The sequence below is a fragment of the Poecilia reticulata genome, chromosome 1, assembly GCF_904066995.2.
Source record: "Poecilia reticulata chromosome 1, P_reticulata-male-v2, whole genome shotgun sequence".
Lineage (NCBI taxonomy): Eukaryota > Metazoa > Chordata > Actinopteri > Cyprinodontiformes > Poeciliidae > Poecilia > Poecilia reticulata.
Window position 1 is genome coordinate 1,556,801 of NC_088830.1, and position 20,623 is coordinate 1,577,423.

The window sequence follows — 20,623 nt, forward strand, 5'->3', positions numbered from 1 at the left end:
AAACATCCAAGATCCATAAATACATCAAGGACAAAGCCTCAAAGGATGATGTGCTCAGCAAATGTCTCAGGCAATGGGGAACAGAGGACGAGGTGCTGGAGGTACCATCATGGGAGGACAAGCCCCTACATGGGATGTACCACCGACAAATAACTGAAGTGGCTGATATCAGGAAATCCTACCAATGGCTGGAAAAAGCTGGACTCAAGGACAGCACAGAGGCTCTCATCCTGGCTGCACAGGAACAGGCCCTAAACACCAGAGCAATAGAGGCTCAGATCTACCACACCAGACAAGACCAAAGGTGTAGGTTGTGCAAGGAGGCCCCTGAGACAGTCCAGCACATAACAGCAGGGTGCAAGATGCTGGCAGGGAAAGCATACATGGAACGACATAACCAAGTGGCGGGCATAGTGTACAGGAACATCTGTGCAGAATATGGACTGGAAGCCCCAAGATCAAAGTGGGAAACACCCCCAAAGGTGGTGGAGAATGACCGAGCTAAGATCCTGTGGGACTTCCAGATCCAGACAGACAAGATGGTAATGGCGAACCAACCGGACATTGTGGTGGTGGATAAAGAACAGAGGAAAGCCGTTGTGGTGGATGTAGCAATACCAAGTGATTACAACATCAGGAAAAAGGAGCATGAGAAATTGGAGAAATACCAGGACCTCAGGGAGGAACTGGAAAAGACCTGGAAGGTGAAGACCACAGTGGTGCCTGTGGTCATCGGGGCCTTCGGGGCAGTCACCCCCAAACTGGAGCAGTGGCTAAAACAGATCCCAGGAACAACATCAGACATCTCAGTCCAGAAATGTGCAGTTCTAGGCACAGCCAAGATACTGGAGGAGAACCCTCAAGGTCCCAGGCCTCTGGTAGAGGATCCGAGCTCAGAGGATGAAACAGACCACCCACGGAGGGTGAGAAGGGAATTTTTTATTAGGTCATGTTTCAGACTTGATCTTCCATAACAAAATATTTTATAAGCATCCCAGCTCTGCATAGTTAGTTCTAGAAATTCTTGTACGGCTGATCGGTGGGAATCTGAAATGGAACGCAGCCATCCTACGGCAGACTGATTAAGAGGGAGGTGGGGGGGTAATAAGGTTTTCAATAAGATGACAACCTTATTTGTTTGTTGTCAAATAAGATCAAAGTCAACGATACACTCAGAAATGTTACTTTAAAATGTAGTGAAACTGTTCGTTTGATATAGAAAGAGTCATAATGGGATTCATAAAGACTTTTTGCCTGACAAGCTGACCGTCATTGTAGGCTGGTCAAGTTTGCCCTGTGTGTTGTCTTTAAGGCATGACGTAAGGTTAAACTGTGTAACAGATTCATTTCCTACACACTTGTAGAAGTGTGTGAAACTATTTTTATGTGTTTTATTAAGTGTGATCAGGATTTACACATAAAAAAAGTTTTAAGGAGAAGTATTTTGAATAGCATGTTTACCTGTCTAAGGTTAATTATTTAAGTTAAACTTTGCAGCTTATTTTGTGTATGCCCAGTGAAAGAAAACCCAGACTGAAGTCATTCAACATTACAGTTTAGTAAATTAATATTGAATCAGTTTGAGTCTACTGTAATTTAAACTGCATTAGCATAGTAATCTAAATTATGTTTGATTGACATAGTGTTTCTCTAGGAGAAAAGCACTATGTTAAACTGTATAAAACAATCTAGGGTTAGATTAGGGTTAGGGTTAACCCTAACACTAATCTCAAATTGAGTGGTAGAGATGGCTTAATCTTCAAATGCTTTGGGGGTGCTGTGGTGGCACAGGGGAAAAGCGCAACCCATATATTGAGGCCTTAGTCCTCATGCCAGTGGTCGCAGGCTCAATTCCCGGCCTAGTGATATTTGCCGCATGTCTTCCCCCTCTCATTGCCCTCTTTCCTGTCAAATTACTTTCAAATAAAGGCCACTACAGCAAACAAAACCTTTTAAAAAATCTGCAAATGCTTTATGAAAATACTGGTTTAAAGATGCATTTTCTCTAGAATTGAGCTCTGTAGCCCGACTCTAAATCTGCTCTGGTGGGAAAAGATTGATTTGCCTGATGGTGTCTCAGGCCTCTGTAGTTTATTTCATCATTTCATAAGCCTGCAAAGAAAAGGCCGAAAGAGAATCTAAGTTAAAATTGTGTCCATCTAATTATTGTAGGTGAAATAGAGGTCTCCCCCTTTTGGTTTGTAAATGCATCCAAATACCAAGTTAATGTTGTACATTTCATTAAGATTATTTCACTAAGTTGGGACCCTCTCCAAGAAGGAACAGGAGGAGCACTGCCAGAGCCCTGCAAAATGACCTCCAGCAGGCCACAAATGTGCATGTGTCTGCACAAACGGTTAGAAACCGACTCCATGAGGATGGTATGAGGGACCGACGTCCACAGATGGGGGTTGTGCTCACAGCCCAACACCGTGCAGGACGCTTGGCATTTGCCAGAGAACACCAGGATTGGCAAATTCGCCACTGGCGCCTTGTGCTCTTCACAGATGAAAGCAGGTTCACACTGAGCACATGTGACAGACTTGACAGAGTCTGGAGACGCCGTGGAGAGCGGTCTGCTGCCTGCAACATCCTTCAGCACGACCGGTTTGGGAGTGGGTCAGTAATGGTGTGGGGTGGCATTTCTTTGGAGGGCCGCACAGCCCTCCATGTGCTCACCAGAGGGAGCCTGACTGCCATTAGGTACCGAGATGAGATCCTCAGACCCTTGTGAGACCATATGCTGGTGCGGTTGGCCCTGGGTTCCTCCTAATGCAGGACAATGCTAGACCTCATGTGGCTGGAGTGTGTCAGCAGTTCCTGCAAGATGAAGGCATTGAAGCTATGGACTGGCCCGCCCGTTCCCCAGACCTGAATCCGATTGAGCACATCTGGGACATCATGTCTCGCTCCATCCACCAAAGTCACGTTGCACCACAGACTGTCCAGGAGTTGGCGGATGCTTTAGTCCAGGTCTGGCAGGAGATCCCTCAGGAGACCATCCGCCACCTTATCAGGAGCATGCCCAGGCGTTGTAGGGAGGTCATACAGGCACGTGGAGGCCACACACAATACTGAGCCTCATTTTGACTTGTTTTAAGGACATTACATTAAAGTTGGATCAGCCTGTAGTGTGTTTTTTCACTTTAATTTTGTGTGTGGCTCCAAATCCAGGCCTCCATTGGTTAATAAATTTGATTTCCATTGATGATTTTTGTGTGATTTTGTTGTCAGCACATTCAACTTTGTACAGAACAAAGTATTCAATGAGAATATTTCATTCATTCAGATCTAGGATGTGTTATTTGAGTGTTCCATTTATTTTTTTTGAGCAGTGTATATATATATATATATATATATATATATATACACTGTTCAAAAAAATAAAGGGAACACTTTAACATTTAAGTGAACACTGAAGTGTACCTTTTATTTTTTTGAGCAGTATATATATATATATATGATTATTATCAGTCACTACTGAAGTCGTCGTCAAAGGAACACTCTCTGCTCCTGACAAAGTCTGTAGATCAGTGGTCCCCAAAGTGGGTCCTAGTGGCCCGGCATCCTGCATGTTTTAGTCTCTCCCTTGTGGCAGCAACAACCTCCTCAGCTTGTCAATGTTCTTCTTAGGCCTCTAACGAGCCATCATTTGATGCAGGTGTGTTAAACAAGGGAGAGAACTAAAACATGCAGGATGCTGGGCTAGTCACATTATCTGTTAGGTATGATGACAGTATAAAACATATTAGTGTATGTTTACTTACCACTCTGTGATTGCTGCCATGGCAATGTTGTGTCACCGGACAGGATCCCTTCCAAAGACAGAACTTCTGTGTCTGTATCAGTCTTCAAGTGACCAACATCTTCTAAAGCCAATGCTAAGATGTTTTCTCCTTTCTGATCTTGCGATGAGCCTTGGCACAAGCTTTGTGTCCATCTGTGTCTCCACAAACAAACATCAACTGTGTCAAAGATATTTATGCAGTATGTACCAGCAAGGTTATTCAATGCCTGGTCAGTGTTCCTTACTTACATTCATGGGCTTTGCCATGGAAAATTGAGAGAAATGGCTTCATTTTAAGCAGGTGTTGGAGCTCAGGACAGTTTTTTGTTAGTTTTCAAGTTATGTCCAGTACTTGCATGTTACATCCATGGGAAAAAAAAGTGATTGTCTGTTGGCCAGCCTTTGTTGAAAAGAACAAGGGTTATGCAAATATCTCATACCTTATCTCTAAAGCACTCCATGTCTACACACCGCTAGCTCCAAGCCTCCTCATCCAGTTTGCTGCTGGATCTGTAAGAGATCCCCCTGGCTGCTGACCATTGCCCACCACAAAATCTAGAACGCATACAATTCAGTCAGGCATGCTATTATTACAGGCTAAAAGGTTACTGTTATTATACATATACAATCTGCAGTCTTACATTTTCGGTTGATTTGTGTATACAGTCCACAAATTTTCCTACGTTTTCATCCTTGGCTATGAAAAGGTCCTGAAATATAGCCTGTTCGTCCAATCTGAAAAAGAAGCAATAAAATACACTTCATGTTAAAGTCCAAAGGTAGTGAACATCACCAACACATACAAATTGTTATATTGTACACATTTTACAATACCTTGCTGCATTCTTTAAATGGTAATACTTGCAGTTTCCATCCACTAAAACTGAAAGCACATCTGAGGTACAAACTTGACACTTGAAGGGATCCTTCCTTAACATTTTATCCAACTCATATCTTATGGCTTCCCACTCAAAAATCTTTTCATGAAGCTGTCAGCCGAGATCTTACCTGTCTGATTTAAAATGAGAAATAAAAAAAACATAAAATAGGACATAGGTGTCCAAATACCAGGCATCAAGAATAGGTTAGGTTTCTGGTTTTAGGTGTTTCTCTGGCACAAAACATCTCACTTAATGTTGATGTTACCAGGACTTCATATGATCTGAATGCTGAATGAATGAGGTGGTTCCTCAGCCATTTGATTCAACCAGTTACACCAAAATGTTGAAGAACATAACCACTCAAGAATGGAGTCAGACAGCCCTTCTGGGACATGTACGTCAAAGTACGAAACAGCCAAAGTAGACAGTTATTTAAATTTTGATAATTTTTATGTTTTGATTTTGAGTCATTCAAAGAATTATTATTCATACCAGCTGGAGAGGTGCTTCTGGGTCTTTTCTTCTGAATAGACTGAGAGGATGGGACAACAGGAGGAGAAACAGGAACCAGATCAAGCAGCACTATCACAGTATCTTCCTGGTTCTCTGGTATCATTATTGGATGCTCCTCAGTAAGCATCCCAGGCTGCTCCTGGTCTCTGTCTGTTCAAAAATCAGGTTCTCAGCTCTTTACTTCTCTTCATCCGACTTGCAACAGAAATAAATAACATAGACAGGAAGAAAGAAATGTGCCTGTACTGATGCAAGTTCATTTTTAATTCAAGTAAATGACCTAGCTGCAATCTGTGTATTCAGACAGGGTTCATAAACAAACCTTTAAAGATCATCACAGCCTAGGGGCACTGATGTTTTTAGCAACCCTCCAATTTTACAATGTGGCAACAACAAGCATGACTATAAACACTATTATATGACTATCGTGGCTAATTAAACGTATTAAGCACAGATACAGTTTACAGTTACAATTAGCCTCCAATAGGCTAATTAAGCTAGCTTCCACCATATATTTTCCGGCAAAATCTTTTTACAAACGTGTCTTCAACCATTAGCATCACAGTCCTACTGCCATTAAGTCCTAAAACTACTATCAGTAACTGTATAACGTAACACTTTGGAGTTATTTTTGGTTTTAGAGAACAAAAACATTTTGACAGGTGCAGATTTTTACTCACCGGAGTGAAAGTGTGGCATAGGACAGTGTTTTTCAACCACTGTTCCGCGTGATCGTCAGGTGTGTCGTGGAAATTATTCAATTTCACTACGGTACCGTATTTTCCGGACTATAAGCTGCTACTTTTTTCCTAAACTTTGAACCATGCGGATTGTAGCCCGCTGTGGCTTTTCTGTGTATTTTTCTTCAACCACCAGGGGGCTCTCTAGCAGGAAGTGAATCATTAGAAGTCAAAATTGTAAATCAAAGAAGAACGGCTAATTTTCATTTAGAAGAAGCACATGCTAGCAGCAGGGACGACGGAGAAATGTTTCCAAACTCATATCATGCAGCTTTTAAGTTGAGGGCTGTCGATCTGGCACTACAGGAGGGAAACAGAGCCGCTGCATTTAAGTTCGGTGTGAACGAAACCATGGTTCGGCTTTGGAGACGGAGTGCTGCGTCCAGCAGATTTATTAGGACGAGGCATTCTGCTGGGTCCTGATGGAAAACCGAGAGCAGCTTCCAGTTTTTATTTTAATTTTTTTTAATTGCGGGTGCTAGTATGGTGCGCTATATAGTCCGAAAAATACGGTAATTGGTTTTAAAAGATTTTTTGAAAATGAATTGTCTGCAAATAATGTCATCTTCGAGTGTCTGCTGTAGCAGCGACTAGCGCCGTAATCATGTAATATTCTTACCACTAGATGGCAGTAGGTACACAGCATTTTACATTAAAACAAGAATTAGTGATGTATAAATGTTACAGGTAGCGGTGAGAGCATTGAATCTAGAAAGACTGATGACAGTGATGGAAAAGACTGAAGCTCAGCAGTAGTTGGAAAGAACATGAGTCCATTTCCCACAACATATCTGTGTGAAGTGAGCTTCTCTAGTCTGGTTACTATAAAAACTAAAACCAGAGAGAGACAGAAATCTTCAATTTCTGGCAGTAAATCAACTGTTTTCATCCAAAATGCACAGGTTTCACACCAGGTGGGTAAAATATACAGATATTGACATTTTGTACATGCAACTCTTCATATTGTAACAGTGAATATGAAGTGAAATGTTTCCCAAATATTATTGCGTCTTTCAGAATAATTATTTTCTGTATTCTGGCTATAAGAATGTTTGTGGATTAGTTTGTAAAACACTTTGAAGTTTTCTACAACTTCTTTAAATTTCACACCACAGTGTGGTGGCACTATTCAGGTGTATTTTTGAAGTGGACATGTTAAATGCAATTTGAAATAAGAAATGTAAAATGTGATAAAAATACCTTTTTGTGTTTATTTGATTCCCATTCGAGAGACTTTGATAAGAATGACTATATATAGGCGGCTACAGTCTTTATTTCCATTTTTAGTTGGTGGCGTGCCTCGGGATTTTTAAAATTAAAACAGTGTACCTTGACTCAAAAATGGTTGAAAAACACTGGCATAGGATGACGTCAGCTTATTCTTCTTCGTGGGTTTTTGTGGGATCCGTCATTATTTCAATCAAAAACATTAAAACGTTTACAGAACAGTTTGCATGCAATCACAAAAGAAAATACATCTTAATTTTTCTTAAATTTATTTGGTGTAAATCATTGATATACTCAAAAATAGTTGGTAAATTTAAAAAAAGGCTTTTTAAATAAAGCTAACAACCACAACAAAAACCCTCCGGTTTTATATTTTACTGAGTTATTTTTAAATACCGAATTTAAGTCTTATGACCGATACGTCTGACATGTATTTATAGTAAATATTCTTAATATCCTGTTCAAACTAGCACATAAATTGTAAATAAAGGTGTTTTTAAAAATAGAATAAACTCGTCATCTTATTCGTTCCTAGATAGTCAGTTTCGGCCGCTTAGGGAGCAAAACAGCAGTCAATGAGAAAACCCTTCTCGTCAATGGGGTATACATAGACATAATATAAGGATAGATGCCTCATGGCCGCTCTCTCCTATTGTCGCTGACGAGATTTAGGGCGGCCATCTTGGAGAGGTCCACCACTCCACTCAGCGTTATGTGTTTAGCAGCACAATGACGTATCAGCGCATTTAATCGATCATAACACGCTTTTTTGTTACTGGAAACTATATTCAAACATCTATCTAAGCTACATTTATAAACAATTGTATTTTTTAAGTATGTTTTTAATACATAGTTCAGCATATTTAAATATGCTTAGTGGCTATAACAATAGAATGAGCATATTACAAAGCACACAGTAGTTCAGCATTTATTTAATAAATTATTTAGTAATATCAATACAGATTTATATGACTACACAGACACAAATATCTTCAGATTTACTGCAAAACAAACTGCTACTGGAGACCCTTCCTGCCCACAGCATCGCTATCCGCAATGAGTGAAGATTCTTGGATGAGTTACATTTAATTTCTCTTTGAGAAAATAAAGTATTTTTGGATAGAATTTGAATTGAATCATACTTAACAGTGGGCATTAGGCATTTTTTACACATCCTTCATCATTTGCATAACTCCAAGACCAAATGCTGTGTTTCTGGGAAAAAAAGCAATGCAGCTATTTTATTGCAGAAATTTATTAGACTTTTTACAGATATCTACCAGGATTGCTAACGTATTTGTGTTTGCACACAAAGATCGATCTTAGCATGAAAAGGCATTACAAGAGGGTGGAAGTCTGGTCAGGAAGGACAATGTGCCCCATCACACATGCATCCAAACCTAGAAAGGTCTCAAGATGCTATATGGATCTTTCTGCCTCTGTCCATTATATTTAGTTTTTTCTTACACCATAGGAAAATCTTCAAAACATTAGGCAAGTTGTATTTTGAATAGGTAATGAGACACATCACAGGTAATCCTGTCAATAAAAGATCTAAAACTGAAAATTGTCTGTTTAAAGTTGTGGTATGTAACTTAAAAAAAAAAGTTTTTTACATATTTTTTTCTGTGAAAAGATTGACCTCCACCTCCTCCCTGAGCTGCTATTGCAATCCAAAGTAATGCACCTCTCCTGACTAAAAACAAAAAAAAATCAGAGTCAGGAGAAGGGTCTTAGCGCTGTCATTCAACCTCATGTACTTGCTGCTAAATGTGCTTATGGCGGAGAAACAACTCGCTGTTACAGAGAAACTGTTTATCTACCGTCATTGATAGCCATGCTAACTACCCTTAGCAGTCACTACAGGCTTTGTTAGCTGCTGCAGGGTTAGGGTTAGGATTGCTGCAGAACATATCGTCACCAAATAGTGACAGTTTCAATAAATATGTAAAAAAAAAATATTTTTTTATTAAAGTTATATGCTGCAGTTTTAAATCAGCATGTATGACCTATTTGATTGTACTCGTTGAAGATGGTTTGCTTCTGTGTGTCTGGCTGTTAGTAACAGTCCATTACGAGCTCCTGGCGCGAGTCCTGGCCAGGCGGAGAGCTAGCAGCAGCAGCTGTTAGGATGTCCTGGAGCAGAGAGAGGGGAGAATTGTAGATGTGGTCGCTGCTTTGGGTCAAGATGCTCAGCTTCTCATCTAAATCCAGGAGCCTCAACACCTCACACACACCAACACACTCTGGGTCAACACTGGCACATATGCCTTCCTCATCTGCCTCACTGCAAGCTTCAGAAACAACATGGGTGTCCTTCCCAATTTCCTGGATCTTTCTGACCTGCTGCAACACGCTTGCTCCAGCCAGTTGACAAAAAACTCTGGTGTCTGCTGCATTATCCATCACTGGACAAACAATGCCTCGGAGCTTTAGCAGCAGCTGGCAGGCCTTGAGAGCAACGGGTCTGTCACAGTCAACCACACCACACAACAGAGCTGAGACCACTCCCCAATCGACCAAATTCTTCAAGCTGCTGAGCAGGTCTGACTGCTGACCTGCAATGGGAAGTCTGTGGTCTTGGTCAGACATCACAGCATAGGAATGAGATGGAGAAGGATCCGGAAAGGCTCGGTCCAGCAGCAGCTCTGCCAACTCCAGGGTGTGAAGTTTGACCTCCCAGTCCAGATCAGCGACACCCTGAGAGAGGACGGTCGGCATAGACTGCATGAGGAGCCAGCAGGAGGAAGGCGAGGAACAAGCGGAGAACCAGGCTGTGAAGTACTTCACAGCAGCCCTCCTGGCAAATCCCTCCGAGTCCTGGAAGAGAACCTCCTGCAGTTGGGCTACTATGTCCTCCTGGAAGGAACAAAGAACTTCAGGTCATGAAAAATGGCACTGAATTTTGGGTGGGATTGGAAAATCTGCCGTTTCTGGCAACCTGCTCCTGTGTTAATGCTGTCCCGTCCTGCCAGCTGGGTGCCAGTGTCTGTGCCAGAGCAGAGATGGAGCTGGCTCTCACATAGCTCTCTGGATCCTGCAGCGCCTCCTTGAGGAGAGGAACCGTAAATCTGCGGCCGCCCAGGAGAACATCTAATGGTTCCGTCTCCTGTTCAGTGAATGTCCAGCATGAGGGCACCCCCACCAAGTGACCCAGAAACTCCACCGTGGAGTCTCTGGCCTCCCAGCGCGTGTCACAAGCACGCTTTCTCACCGCCTGGATGAAACCTAGCAGCGAGGAGAGAGGAAATACTATCTGTCTACACATGCTTCCTGTCACACAGGGCCAAATCCAAGAGCTGTACCTTCTCTGAGCTGGTCTGTGATGCAGGACAGATCTGGACAAACACCCACCCACTTTATCACAACTTGGTAGGACTTCTGGAGCACCTGGCGCATAAACACAAAGATATTTCAAAGACATAAAAAATAGGTCAAAACAGGCACTTCTTCTATTTTAGTTCTCAACTTTGAATTTTTTTTATGTTGTGATACTTTTCTGAGAACTTTACTAGAGATAAAATCTGAGCAGTCATCATGATCTGGAATTATCCACTGGAAGGGAACTGGATAACCTTCAGCTATATCAGATCTGACTGGTGACCACATGGTCATAAACAGAACAATATGATTTACAGATGGGTCAGATTCAAAATATATGTTTCAATTTGAAATTCCTCCAGCAGTTTCCTCTGCAGCAGTGTGAACCAAGTAAACAACATTTAATTTAGGGACGAGTAAACCAGCAACAGGTATTGGGAGTTGAGTTTCCTCAGGGACTGTCACTGATCGGATCCAAACATCACTAAGATAAAAACAAAAACAGATCCAACTCGAGGCTTGCGGAACACCATAACTATCTTCAATATCCAGAGAGGAGCACGGATGGGTGGTGCAAGCTAATTCTTTAATAATCAACTGTTCCTCTAGGAATCATTTTGTGGATAACAAAATGATTATCCACTTGTCCCTTTTTATACCAAGGGACAAGGTATAAAAATGAATCGACAGGTAGAATCCAGCATAATTACATGTAAATATTCAATTATGTGTCACTATTATAACAAATTAAACTTAAAATCCTTTAAGTATTTTCTGAAATGCAGGGGTGCCGCTAGGAATCTTGGGCTCCATGACAAAAAATGTAATTGGGCCCCCCTGTGCGGCTGCTATTACAGTTTCTTGAGTCTATTTGACCCATGAAAAGCTTCACAAAGAAAGCAACTGCCTTGCTTTCTTTGGTCCAATACTGATACTAGTACAATATTTATTGCTCGAGAATTTCACATGCAACAGTCCATATACAGTATGCAAATAATTTAATTACATTTTTAATTATTATTAGCTTTAGCTTACTGAAATGTCTCTCTCCAGCAGCAACAGTCATAGGCAACATGCAAAATACACATGAAGCAATCCAGACTTCTCAAAAATTCTATGAAGTTGCATTTTGTTCAAGCTGCAGTATATAACTTTAATAAAAAAATATGTTTTTTCCATACTTGTTCAAGTTGTCACCATGTTGTGACAGTTTGTCATGAGACAGATAATCTGTGAAAAGATCAATCTTCTCCACCTGCTCCCTGAACTACTATTGTTAGCTAAAGTAATGCAATGTTCTGGCCAAAAACAACCAATCAGAACCAGGAGGAGGGTCTTAGCACTGTCAATCAACCTCATTCACTCACTGCTAAATGTGTTAATGGTGGAGAAACAACTTATTGTTACAGGAAAATAGTTTATCTGCCATCATTGGTAGCTATTCTAACTAAACTGATCATTCACAACAGGCTGTGCCAGCTGCAGCATAGCACAGAGAAATGGGGAGGAACGATGAGCAGCCACGTGAGATTGTGATTTGCAGCACTAAAACCCGCCTCCTGCCTCTGATTGGTTGTTTCTAGATAGCACTGGGAGAGGCAGAGGAAATTAGTTTTTCACAGATTATCTCTCATGTCATACTGTCACATCATAATGACAGTTTTAACCCCCCCCAAAAAATAATTTTTTAAATAAAAGTTACATACTGCAGCTTTAATTTCACTTAGGAGAGGACAGGTCAGGAGGGCATTGGGTTAGAGATGCTGCTGACTGACTCATCTGCTAAGTGTGGTAAAAGGCACAGGTACCAGTTAAATATATGAATGGTAATTGGTATTAGTACATTTTTTTCTTTTGTTCATTAGATGTTAGTGAAATGGAGGCAAACAGTAGTCTGTAGCTACACCAACTGTGCTAAATGGTTGATAATCTTACATAGTGTACCCACCTCTCTCTTTTTGTAACAGGAAAAAACTGTTACAAATTGACACTCGTCTTTTTCTCTCTCAATTTATCAATTTTTTTAAACCTGACTTTATAATTTTCCTTGGCAGCATAGTAACTACCAGTCATTCTTATCTTCTACCGACTCCTGCTGAACACCATCACCTTCAAGCAGGAACAAACCATTTCATGCAGATCCATGGGGGTTCAGGGCAAATATGAATGTGGGCTTTTTGGTCTGGGAGGGGTAACATTTAATTTTTACTGCTAAAAACAATTTTAGAAAACACAATACGATTAATTTTATAAATGACAGGGCCCCAATTTTTTTTAATTTCGGAGTCCTTGCTGAAATGTGACTAGTGTCAAATGTACACAAACTTACAGATGGGTCAGATGAAGGACTATTTAAATATTCAGTTAGAACTTTGAAGACCTCAACCAGAACCATCTTCACTCCTGAGAATAAACAAAAACAGGAAGAATATAAGATGACCCTACTGAACTCAGTCAGCTTTTGTTTTGCATGAAGTACCACAACATTTTAAAATATTACACAAAGTGCTTCAAATAGCTTACAAAGGAACAAAACAACTAAACAACCACAGCAGAAGATACCAGATTAGATATTTAAAATGTAAATAACTCAAAATTAAGCTCCTTATTTGTTGTACCCCCTTTTTAGCATTTATCTTTATTTCGTTTTATTTGTACAATATATGGTCGACTTCTGGTTTTTGATTTTATGCCTTTATTTTGATGAGACAACTTCTGCTGTTTAAATTATAGAACAGCAGCTTAGCAACAGAAAAGAACGGAAGACAAGTTGCAACAACGTTGTTAAAATGTATTATTAGCGGCCCCATTGATAGAGGCACAAAGTATGTTTACTTTATAAATAAGGATATTTCTGTTATGAGAGGCCCAACAGACCAAAACGTTCAAACTCTCTCACATGTACTATCAAAGTCTTTTACTGTCATTTCTCTTCGGAAGTGACAGTAGAGCCAGCCTGCACTCGAGTTTGACGTGCACAACGGCACAAGTTATGGCGCCCTGCTTTACAAGATCCTTTCAAAAATAAAGCTCACCTCCGGTTTATGTTTGATTCACACTTTAAGCTTCTTTCCAGCGGCTGTAAAAGTTACCAGTGACTTCTCTCTCTTTAGGGCGACACTGGGACACCTCTAGAAGACACCCAGCAATTGCCATCCACCTCTAAAGTCTCATTTCAAATTTAAAGCCCATCAAAAGAAGACATTTGTAATTGTTTTGTTAAGTTTTATTCCTTATATGTTAACTTTGTGTTTTTCTTCAGCTAAATAATTAGTGGATGCATTAATGTGATCTGAACTTCAGATTTTGATAACCAAGAAAGAATGAGAGACTTAGTCATTTTTCTTTTAAAAAATTTTTGAGGCAACAAAACTGAATTTGTAAATTTGACTTGATTTTACACTATCCTGAGCATCTTTAATTTGCTCTACTTTAAAAACTGCAACCACAGACATTTCAAACTTGGACTAGATTATTGTAAACTAGCAGAATATAGATAAACAAATGGGTGATTTGTGAAACCTTTCTTTGTTTTATGAAACTTCATAGAAGGACCATATTAGTACTATTCATCTCTGGAACGCATTAAAAACACACCAGTTCCAAAACTACTACAACTCAACAAAACAAACATGGGTTTGATTCTTAAGTGCTAATAGCTGAATAATTAAAACAGTTTGTGATTTGGGAAAACTTAATCTGATTTATGAAACTTCAATAGCTCGCCAAATTAGTTATGTTTCTTCTTCCGGATTGCAAGTCTAACATCATCAAATCTGGATGACATTTGGTGGGTGTCTTCTAGAGACAGTGTCACCTTGAAGTGAGAGTAGTCACTGGTAACGAATTATTTATGGAATTAGAAAGAGTTTTTGCCTGTCAAATGTCACCAATTTTAATTGAGGTTGCACATTTGTGGTTTACAGGATATACTGTCACACAATATATTTTAATTTATTTTCAGATACATAATTTCCTTTTGCAAATGAATTAACACAAAGCTTTAAACTTTTACAGCCGCTGGAAATAAACTGAAAGTGTGAATCCAACACAAACCGGCGGTGCGCTTTAATTTTGAAAGGATCTTGTAGGTTTTGGCCGATAGGCCTCTCATATTCTATTATTTATTGGTTGAAATTGTAAATTTGTGTTATTGTATATGAATACTGGTATAGTTTTTGAATAAGAGTTGATATTTTAGTAGTGAATGTTATTTTTTGGTTCAAACGTTACGGTTGTAAAGGTGTGTTTTGGTAGCTTACACTGTCTTACATACAGCTCTTATTGTGAAATTCAGGGTTTACTTCCAATAAACCTCACTGTTCATCAGTAAAGCCACAATCCTTCATTTGGGGGGTCTGCTACATGAAATAATAATTAAATAACTAGAATTTAAGGTCATATGAAATGTAAAAATGAACACAGATGTAAAAATAAAAAGTTCTGGTAAAAATATTACATTTTAAAAATACAAATGAATTTACTTTAGCTGAAAGTGAAATGAAGATAAGTTATAAAGCAACATAAAAATAAACAAACATATAAATTATTTAAAATAAATGCCAGCATTTTAAATTGTGGGCTTAGTTTCCATTATTTATCTAAAAAGATAAATAGTAACGTGGAGAAAAATTAAAAAATACAATAGCGACAGACAAAAAAAACTTACAAAATTGTTCAGCATAGAATAAAATGTAAAAATACAAATTAAAAATTCAGGTTTTAATTTGATTTAAGGTGAAAGTATTATGTAAGATTTAACTTTACATCATGTTATAACATTATTCCCTTTTCAAAATTAGACCTAGAGTGTTGCATTGATTCATTTATATTTAAGAAATCCTTTAATCTCCATGGCAACCATTTAGCTGTGGAAAACTCCTGGCCTTCAAAGCGCAGCTCTGAGGCTGCGGTAGCTTCTACCACAGAAGCTACGGAGCTTCTGCCTCACAGAGATCCCCCCTGTCACCCCCCCTCACGCAGCTCCTTCAGACTAGCCAGAAGCAATTAGCAAACACCTGTTGGAACTGCACATCAGTTGAACTCATAGGAACTACTTCTCAGTGAAATGCTGAGAAGTTTCTGAAAACATTGTTAAAGTCCTAATCAAGGAGCCATGTTGTGATGACTTCCTGAAGGTGGAGTTTCAGAAAGAGCAGGAGTTTTTAAAGAGACAGAGGCTCAATTTCAAGGTGTTACAAAGTCAAATTTCTTTTAAGTCATATTGGAGATTTATTGCATTTTTAATAATGGCACAATGTGCCTAGAAAATACATAATACTACTCCTTTAAGCTTGGTAAAACCTGCCTGTTGCTGCTTTTCCTGTCTGATCACCCACCAGCTTGAACACAGAGTGACAGAGAAGAGATGTTGGATGCTTTGCAGTGTTTGGAAGAATCAGAGTTTTACCTGGACTCTTGCTGAGCACTAACAGAGCCTCCAGGGCACATTTCTGAACTTTGCTGTTCCCTGTAATAAATCTGACAACTTCAACACAGCCAGCTGATGAAGATGAGGAGTCCACACAGCACAGCCTCAGTAACAACAAAACTGCAGTAACAATTAGCCTCTGAGGACACGGGAGGCGGTCCGAAGCCTGGGGGGGAACAGATCCAAGTTTGACAGTTTCAACATGGAATAAAAATAACTGATGCTCCTTTTATCTGCTGATTTTACTCACCATTAGTGTGATCTGAGGTATGTTTGATAGACATACACAAATCATGGAGATGCAGCTTTTCCTCTTAAGCTGCTCAGTTATTAAAATTCGAAGCTCTCCTTCTGCAGGATTCGACAACATGCTCTTAAAGGGAGTTAATAAACATTTATTACACAAGTAAAAACACACCAATGTCGTTTGTTCACCTGTGGAGTTCTCATCCAGTAAGGAGACACCAGTAACGATGTCCAGGGGTAGCAGCAGGACTCGAGCAGAGTGGGCAGAGAGGGCGGGGTCACTGAACACAGAGGAAGATGGACCAGATAGCAGGTTCTGCTTTAACAGGAAAATCAAAGGTTTTCTAGCTTACTGCTACACTCACCTCTGGTGGCTGCGTAGCACAGCAGCTGCAGCCTGCATAACATCATCCGGCTTCTTCATGTTCAACATGGCCCACAAAAGTCGGATGAGTCGCTGCTTTGGGACACAATCGTCCCTAAGTCCACTGTGCAAATAAATATAATCCATTCATTAAAATTTAACAGTGAAGGACATTAGTTTCAATAATCTGTTTCTTCTTTATGAATCCTTCAAAATCTGTGCTTAAAACAAAATTATTCATTTTTAAGCACTTTAAAGTTTAATGTGGAGTTGTTAACACACATGTATAGTCAAAATTAAAAGTGTGGAAAGAAACTGGTCCAGCTTCATTCATTCCAATTACTTTTTTTAAGAAAGTTTTTTTTTAGTTTAAAAAATGTTTTTATATTCTACAGTGACAAGTGACATTTGATATAGTTATCTTGCAATCCATGTATACAATATTTAAATACACTAACTGCCCTCTAGGAGATGAGGTTCTACAGCCTATTTGAGGTCTTTCAAGTGTTTTTTCTTTGGACTATTCCTGTTTGCTGCTTTTTCTCACACCACCTAAATCTAACTAATCTTATTTAAACTCCTTAAAACAAATTTCAAGATCTTCACTCTCTAAAACTTGAAAATTAAAAACTATGTTCCCCCAGAGTGCTGCAGAAAGCCCATAGCATGCCTTTGTTACTTCAAAGCTGGACTATAGTAGGACTACACATTATGTTTCTTAAATCATCGTAACAGCCCAGCCAGTATGCATTCCGCAAAGAACTGCTTTGACTTCCATGAATGTTAGCTTATCCACTCAGCCTCGCTATGCCCACTTTGATTGCAGCATAGAAAGTTTTAAAAAGCAAATGAAGGATCTGATGAAAATTACAGAGAGATCATATTTCTCTGATATTAGCTTCCCATTCCTGATGTGATTCATGGTCCAGAGCACTTCACTCTCAGACTGCTGCTTTACTGCTGCTTCCTAGAGGTTCTAGCACAGGGGTGGGCAGCTCCAGGCCTGGAGGGTCTCCCGCAATTTTTAGATGCGTCTCTTCTTCAACACACCTGAGTCAAATAATGAGGTCGTTACCAGGACTCTGGAAAACTTGACTGCACTTAGGAGGTGATTCAGCTGTTGGATTCAAGTGTGTTGGACCAGGAAGAGAGTTGCAGGACACCGGCCCTCCAGGACCAGGATTGCCCACCCCTGTTCTAGCAGTAGAATGAGAGGAAGATCTTTTAGTTCTCAGGCTTCTCTCCTCTGGAAGCAGATTCCAGTTTTAGTCTGTAAGACGGACTCCCTGAAAACTTTTAAGACTAGGCTTAAAACTTTCCTTTTTGATAAATCTTAGTCTAGTTAGACTGGCTTCAGTTACCCTAACCTATCTATATTTATGCTTCTATAAGCAGGGGTGCCCAAAGTGGGTCCTCGAGGCCTAAGAAGAACATTGACTTGCTGAAAAGGTTGTTGCTACCACAAGGGAGAGACATGCAGGATGCCGGCCCTCGAGAACCCACTTTGGGCACCCCTGGTCTATAGGCTTAATTTTTTAAGGATTTTTGATACTTAATAATCTTATCATTGTTGTTTCACTTTTTTAGTGATACTTTGTTTCTCAGTTTTTTATTTAGCTCATTAGATAAGTATGAAGAAATTAGGGGAGGATTGAAACTTTTGCACAAGAGGTTGACAGGCATGAGATTTCTTGATATATATAAAGTTTTATATTTACCCAGAAAATCATTTTCCTTTTTGTTTTGGTCTGGTATCAGAATTTAAGTAATTGTTTTAGCTGGATGAAATACATGTGCTTCAGTGAACTGTGGTTATTGACTGCCAACTATTTCAGTACTGCACAGCATAAAGCTTGCCATTAGCTTATAGGATACACTAGCAAGTTAGCTACTGGGCTAAAACAGATCTAATGTAGATCTAATGCTGGTGCTTTAATGCTAGAGCAGAGACTGCTAGCTGCATTTAACAGCAGTTTAACACCTGATTAAATGATCTCACCTGTTTGCAGCCAGGATGACATCCAAGAGAGGAACTGTGAGCTGACTGCAGCTTGTTGTCACCAGTTCCTCCAGAGAGTTCATGACAGCCAGCAACAGTGTGTCCCTCAGAGGAGGCCCGACCCGGACCAGGAGCATGGCCAGCAGCCTGAGGATCTGCTGGCTTCCAGGAAGCTGTGAAATTTCCTTCAGAACCACTGACTTGTTCAGATATTCAGAGACCTTTGTGATTATACCACTGTAATTCTGGGTGGTTTCCATACTCACACTGTTGTGTTCTAAGTCTCTATTTTTTGAACCATTATGACCCACAGAGGATAGAGACTGACAGAGAAGCAGGACTTGAGCGAGTGTCTGATTGGCAGCTGAAGCAACAAAAAGGCTTGGGTCTGTCTGAAGTTGAAGGAGTGGTTCAATAAGATCTGCAGACAATAAAGGAACACCGCCAGTCTCTTTGTAAAACTCTTATTAAGCAAAGTGAACAAAAGAAGGTCAAATGTCCTATGTGATGAATTACCTGCTTGCGCAAAAAAACTGAGAGCTTCTGAGTGCTGCAGAATCATCTTTAGACCCTGGATCCAGCCAATCCGCAGACACGGATCCTCCCAAAGTCCTGCCTCTTGCCAGTGTTGAGGATTAAAGACCAGTTTCAACACAGAGCACTCCTGCACATTAGAGAGTGAGATGGAGGGATGAGAGAATGGAATACCAGGTTGGGGGCTGTTTGGATTCTTTAGTTGTACCTTCAGAACTTTAAAGCCATCTTCAGAAGCACCAATCAAGCCAGTGAGCTTCAGAGTGAAAGAAAGGATGCTGGAGCCTGAAGCGTAGTTAAAGGCCACCTTGGAGACGAAATCAACCAGACATGGACACGCCTCCAACAGAGATGGGCCTTAACGAAATGAAAACACAGACAAGTTGAAATTGAACAGAAAACCTCTTTTATGACACTACAACCAAATACATCAATTATTTTTTTGTTGAATTTTATGTGGTCGATCAGCACATTCCCTGCCCCGACTCCCCTCTTTGATTCTTATTGCAAAAAAAATAAAAAAAATTAAAAATTACAAACAGAATTGCAAAATTCTGAATGGACTGATCAATGTAAAAGAAGTTCAATATTATTTTATCTTAAGTACTTATTGAATGCAGTGACTATTATCAATATTTTAATGGTTTGCTAATGGATCTGATCAATTCAAAGAGAATATTCATGATCTTGATGTGGCCCAAAATGAATTTGAGACCTCTGATCCTGCCCTGCATGTTTGGGATTAAATCGTTTAGCTGGAAGTGTGGAAGGCAAGTTAATCTCAATACCTCTCTGTCTCATACTAGGTCTTGCCAACTGCAAACTGTTTTTAATGGCTTTTTTCAACCTTCACTGTTTATATAGACTAGTTTTTCTCCTGAAAGATTCTCTCTGCCCAGCTGTGGATTTCTGTATGTATATATTGATTACATACAGAAAATGTTGTCAATTGATTGACTAAATTTTAGTCAATCAATTTAGTCAATTGATTGACTACATTTTCTAATCAGGTAATTTTTTAAGTCATTTTAATTAAGGGAATAAAAGCAAAGGGAGCTAGATACAAAGTACCACACTTTTCAGATTTATTTTTTATCACTACGATAAAAAAAAGAAGTTCAAGGGGTACAGATAGTTCTGGAACTGAATGACAACTTTAATTCTGTTATGACATTTTTTATATAGATAGGTCTAAGCTAGGAGAATGTCGATCTTACTGACCAGTCTGCGCGACAGTTGTAAACCAGTCCAGTAGTTTCTCCAGACTGGTGTCATCAGGGAGAGAGCTTCCTGACACCAACAGAACTCCACAGACGCGGGGCAGGATGGAAACACATTGGCTGTCCATGTCTCTAGCAAGTTATAAAATCTATTAAAGTTATGCAGGCATTCGGTTTAACACCAAGAGCCACAGATAGCTAAAATACGTATTCGCTTGATATGTTTAATTCAGACTAAGCTCGACTTTTTCTCGCGAGAACTGAACTCGCATTCACAAAAAAAGGCGAGACACTTTGTTGATCTATAAGTAGTTCGATGGGTTATACAGTCAAAGTATGAGGCTATCTACCCATCATTTT

The 20,623-nt window shown here is 39.7% G+C and overlaps 1 protein-coding gene across 4 annotated transcripts; it reads right to left on the reverse strand.

The window, feature by feature from the left end:
* Positions 1–8,060: 8,060 nt before the first annotated feature.
* brat1 (BRCA1-associated ATM activator 1) lies at positions 8,061–20,507 on the reverse strand. 4 transcript variants are annotated; one of them, XM_017303451.2, is made up of 12 exons: positions 20,265–20,507; positions 19,252–19,400; positions 19,026–19,173; positions 18,776–18,930; positions 18,510–18,682; positions 16,512–16,634; positions 16,151–16,427; positions 15,880–16,066; positions 12,799–12,872; positions 10,454–10,538; positions 10,090–10,376; positions 8,061–10,007 (listed from the first exon to the last, which is right to left on the reverse strand). In XM_017303451.2, exons 1-12 carry the CDS (start codon positions 20,389–20,391, stop codon positions 9,207–9,209), a joined length of 2,586 nt encoding a protein of 861 aa, XP_017158940.2. In that variant the 5' UTR covers positions 20,392–20,507; the 3' UTR covers positions 8,061–9,206. The 4 variants fall into 4 exon arrangements, with proteins under 4 accessions (XP_017158940.2, XP_017158939.2, XP_008401225.2 ...); XM_017303450.2 differs by having other exon boundaries at positions 18,510–18,694; XM_008403003.3 differs by having other exon boundaries at positions 16,151–16,251; positions 16,336–16,427; positions 18,510–18,930.
* Positions 20,508–20,623: the final 116 nt, after the last annotated feature.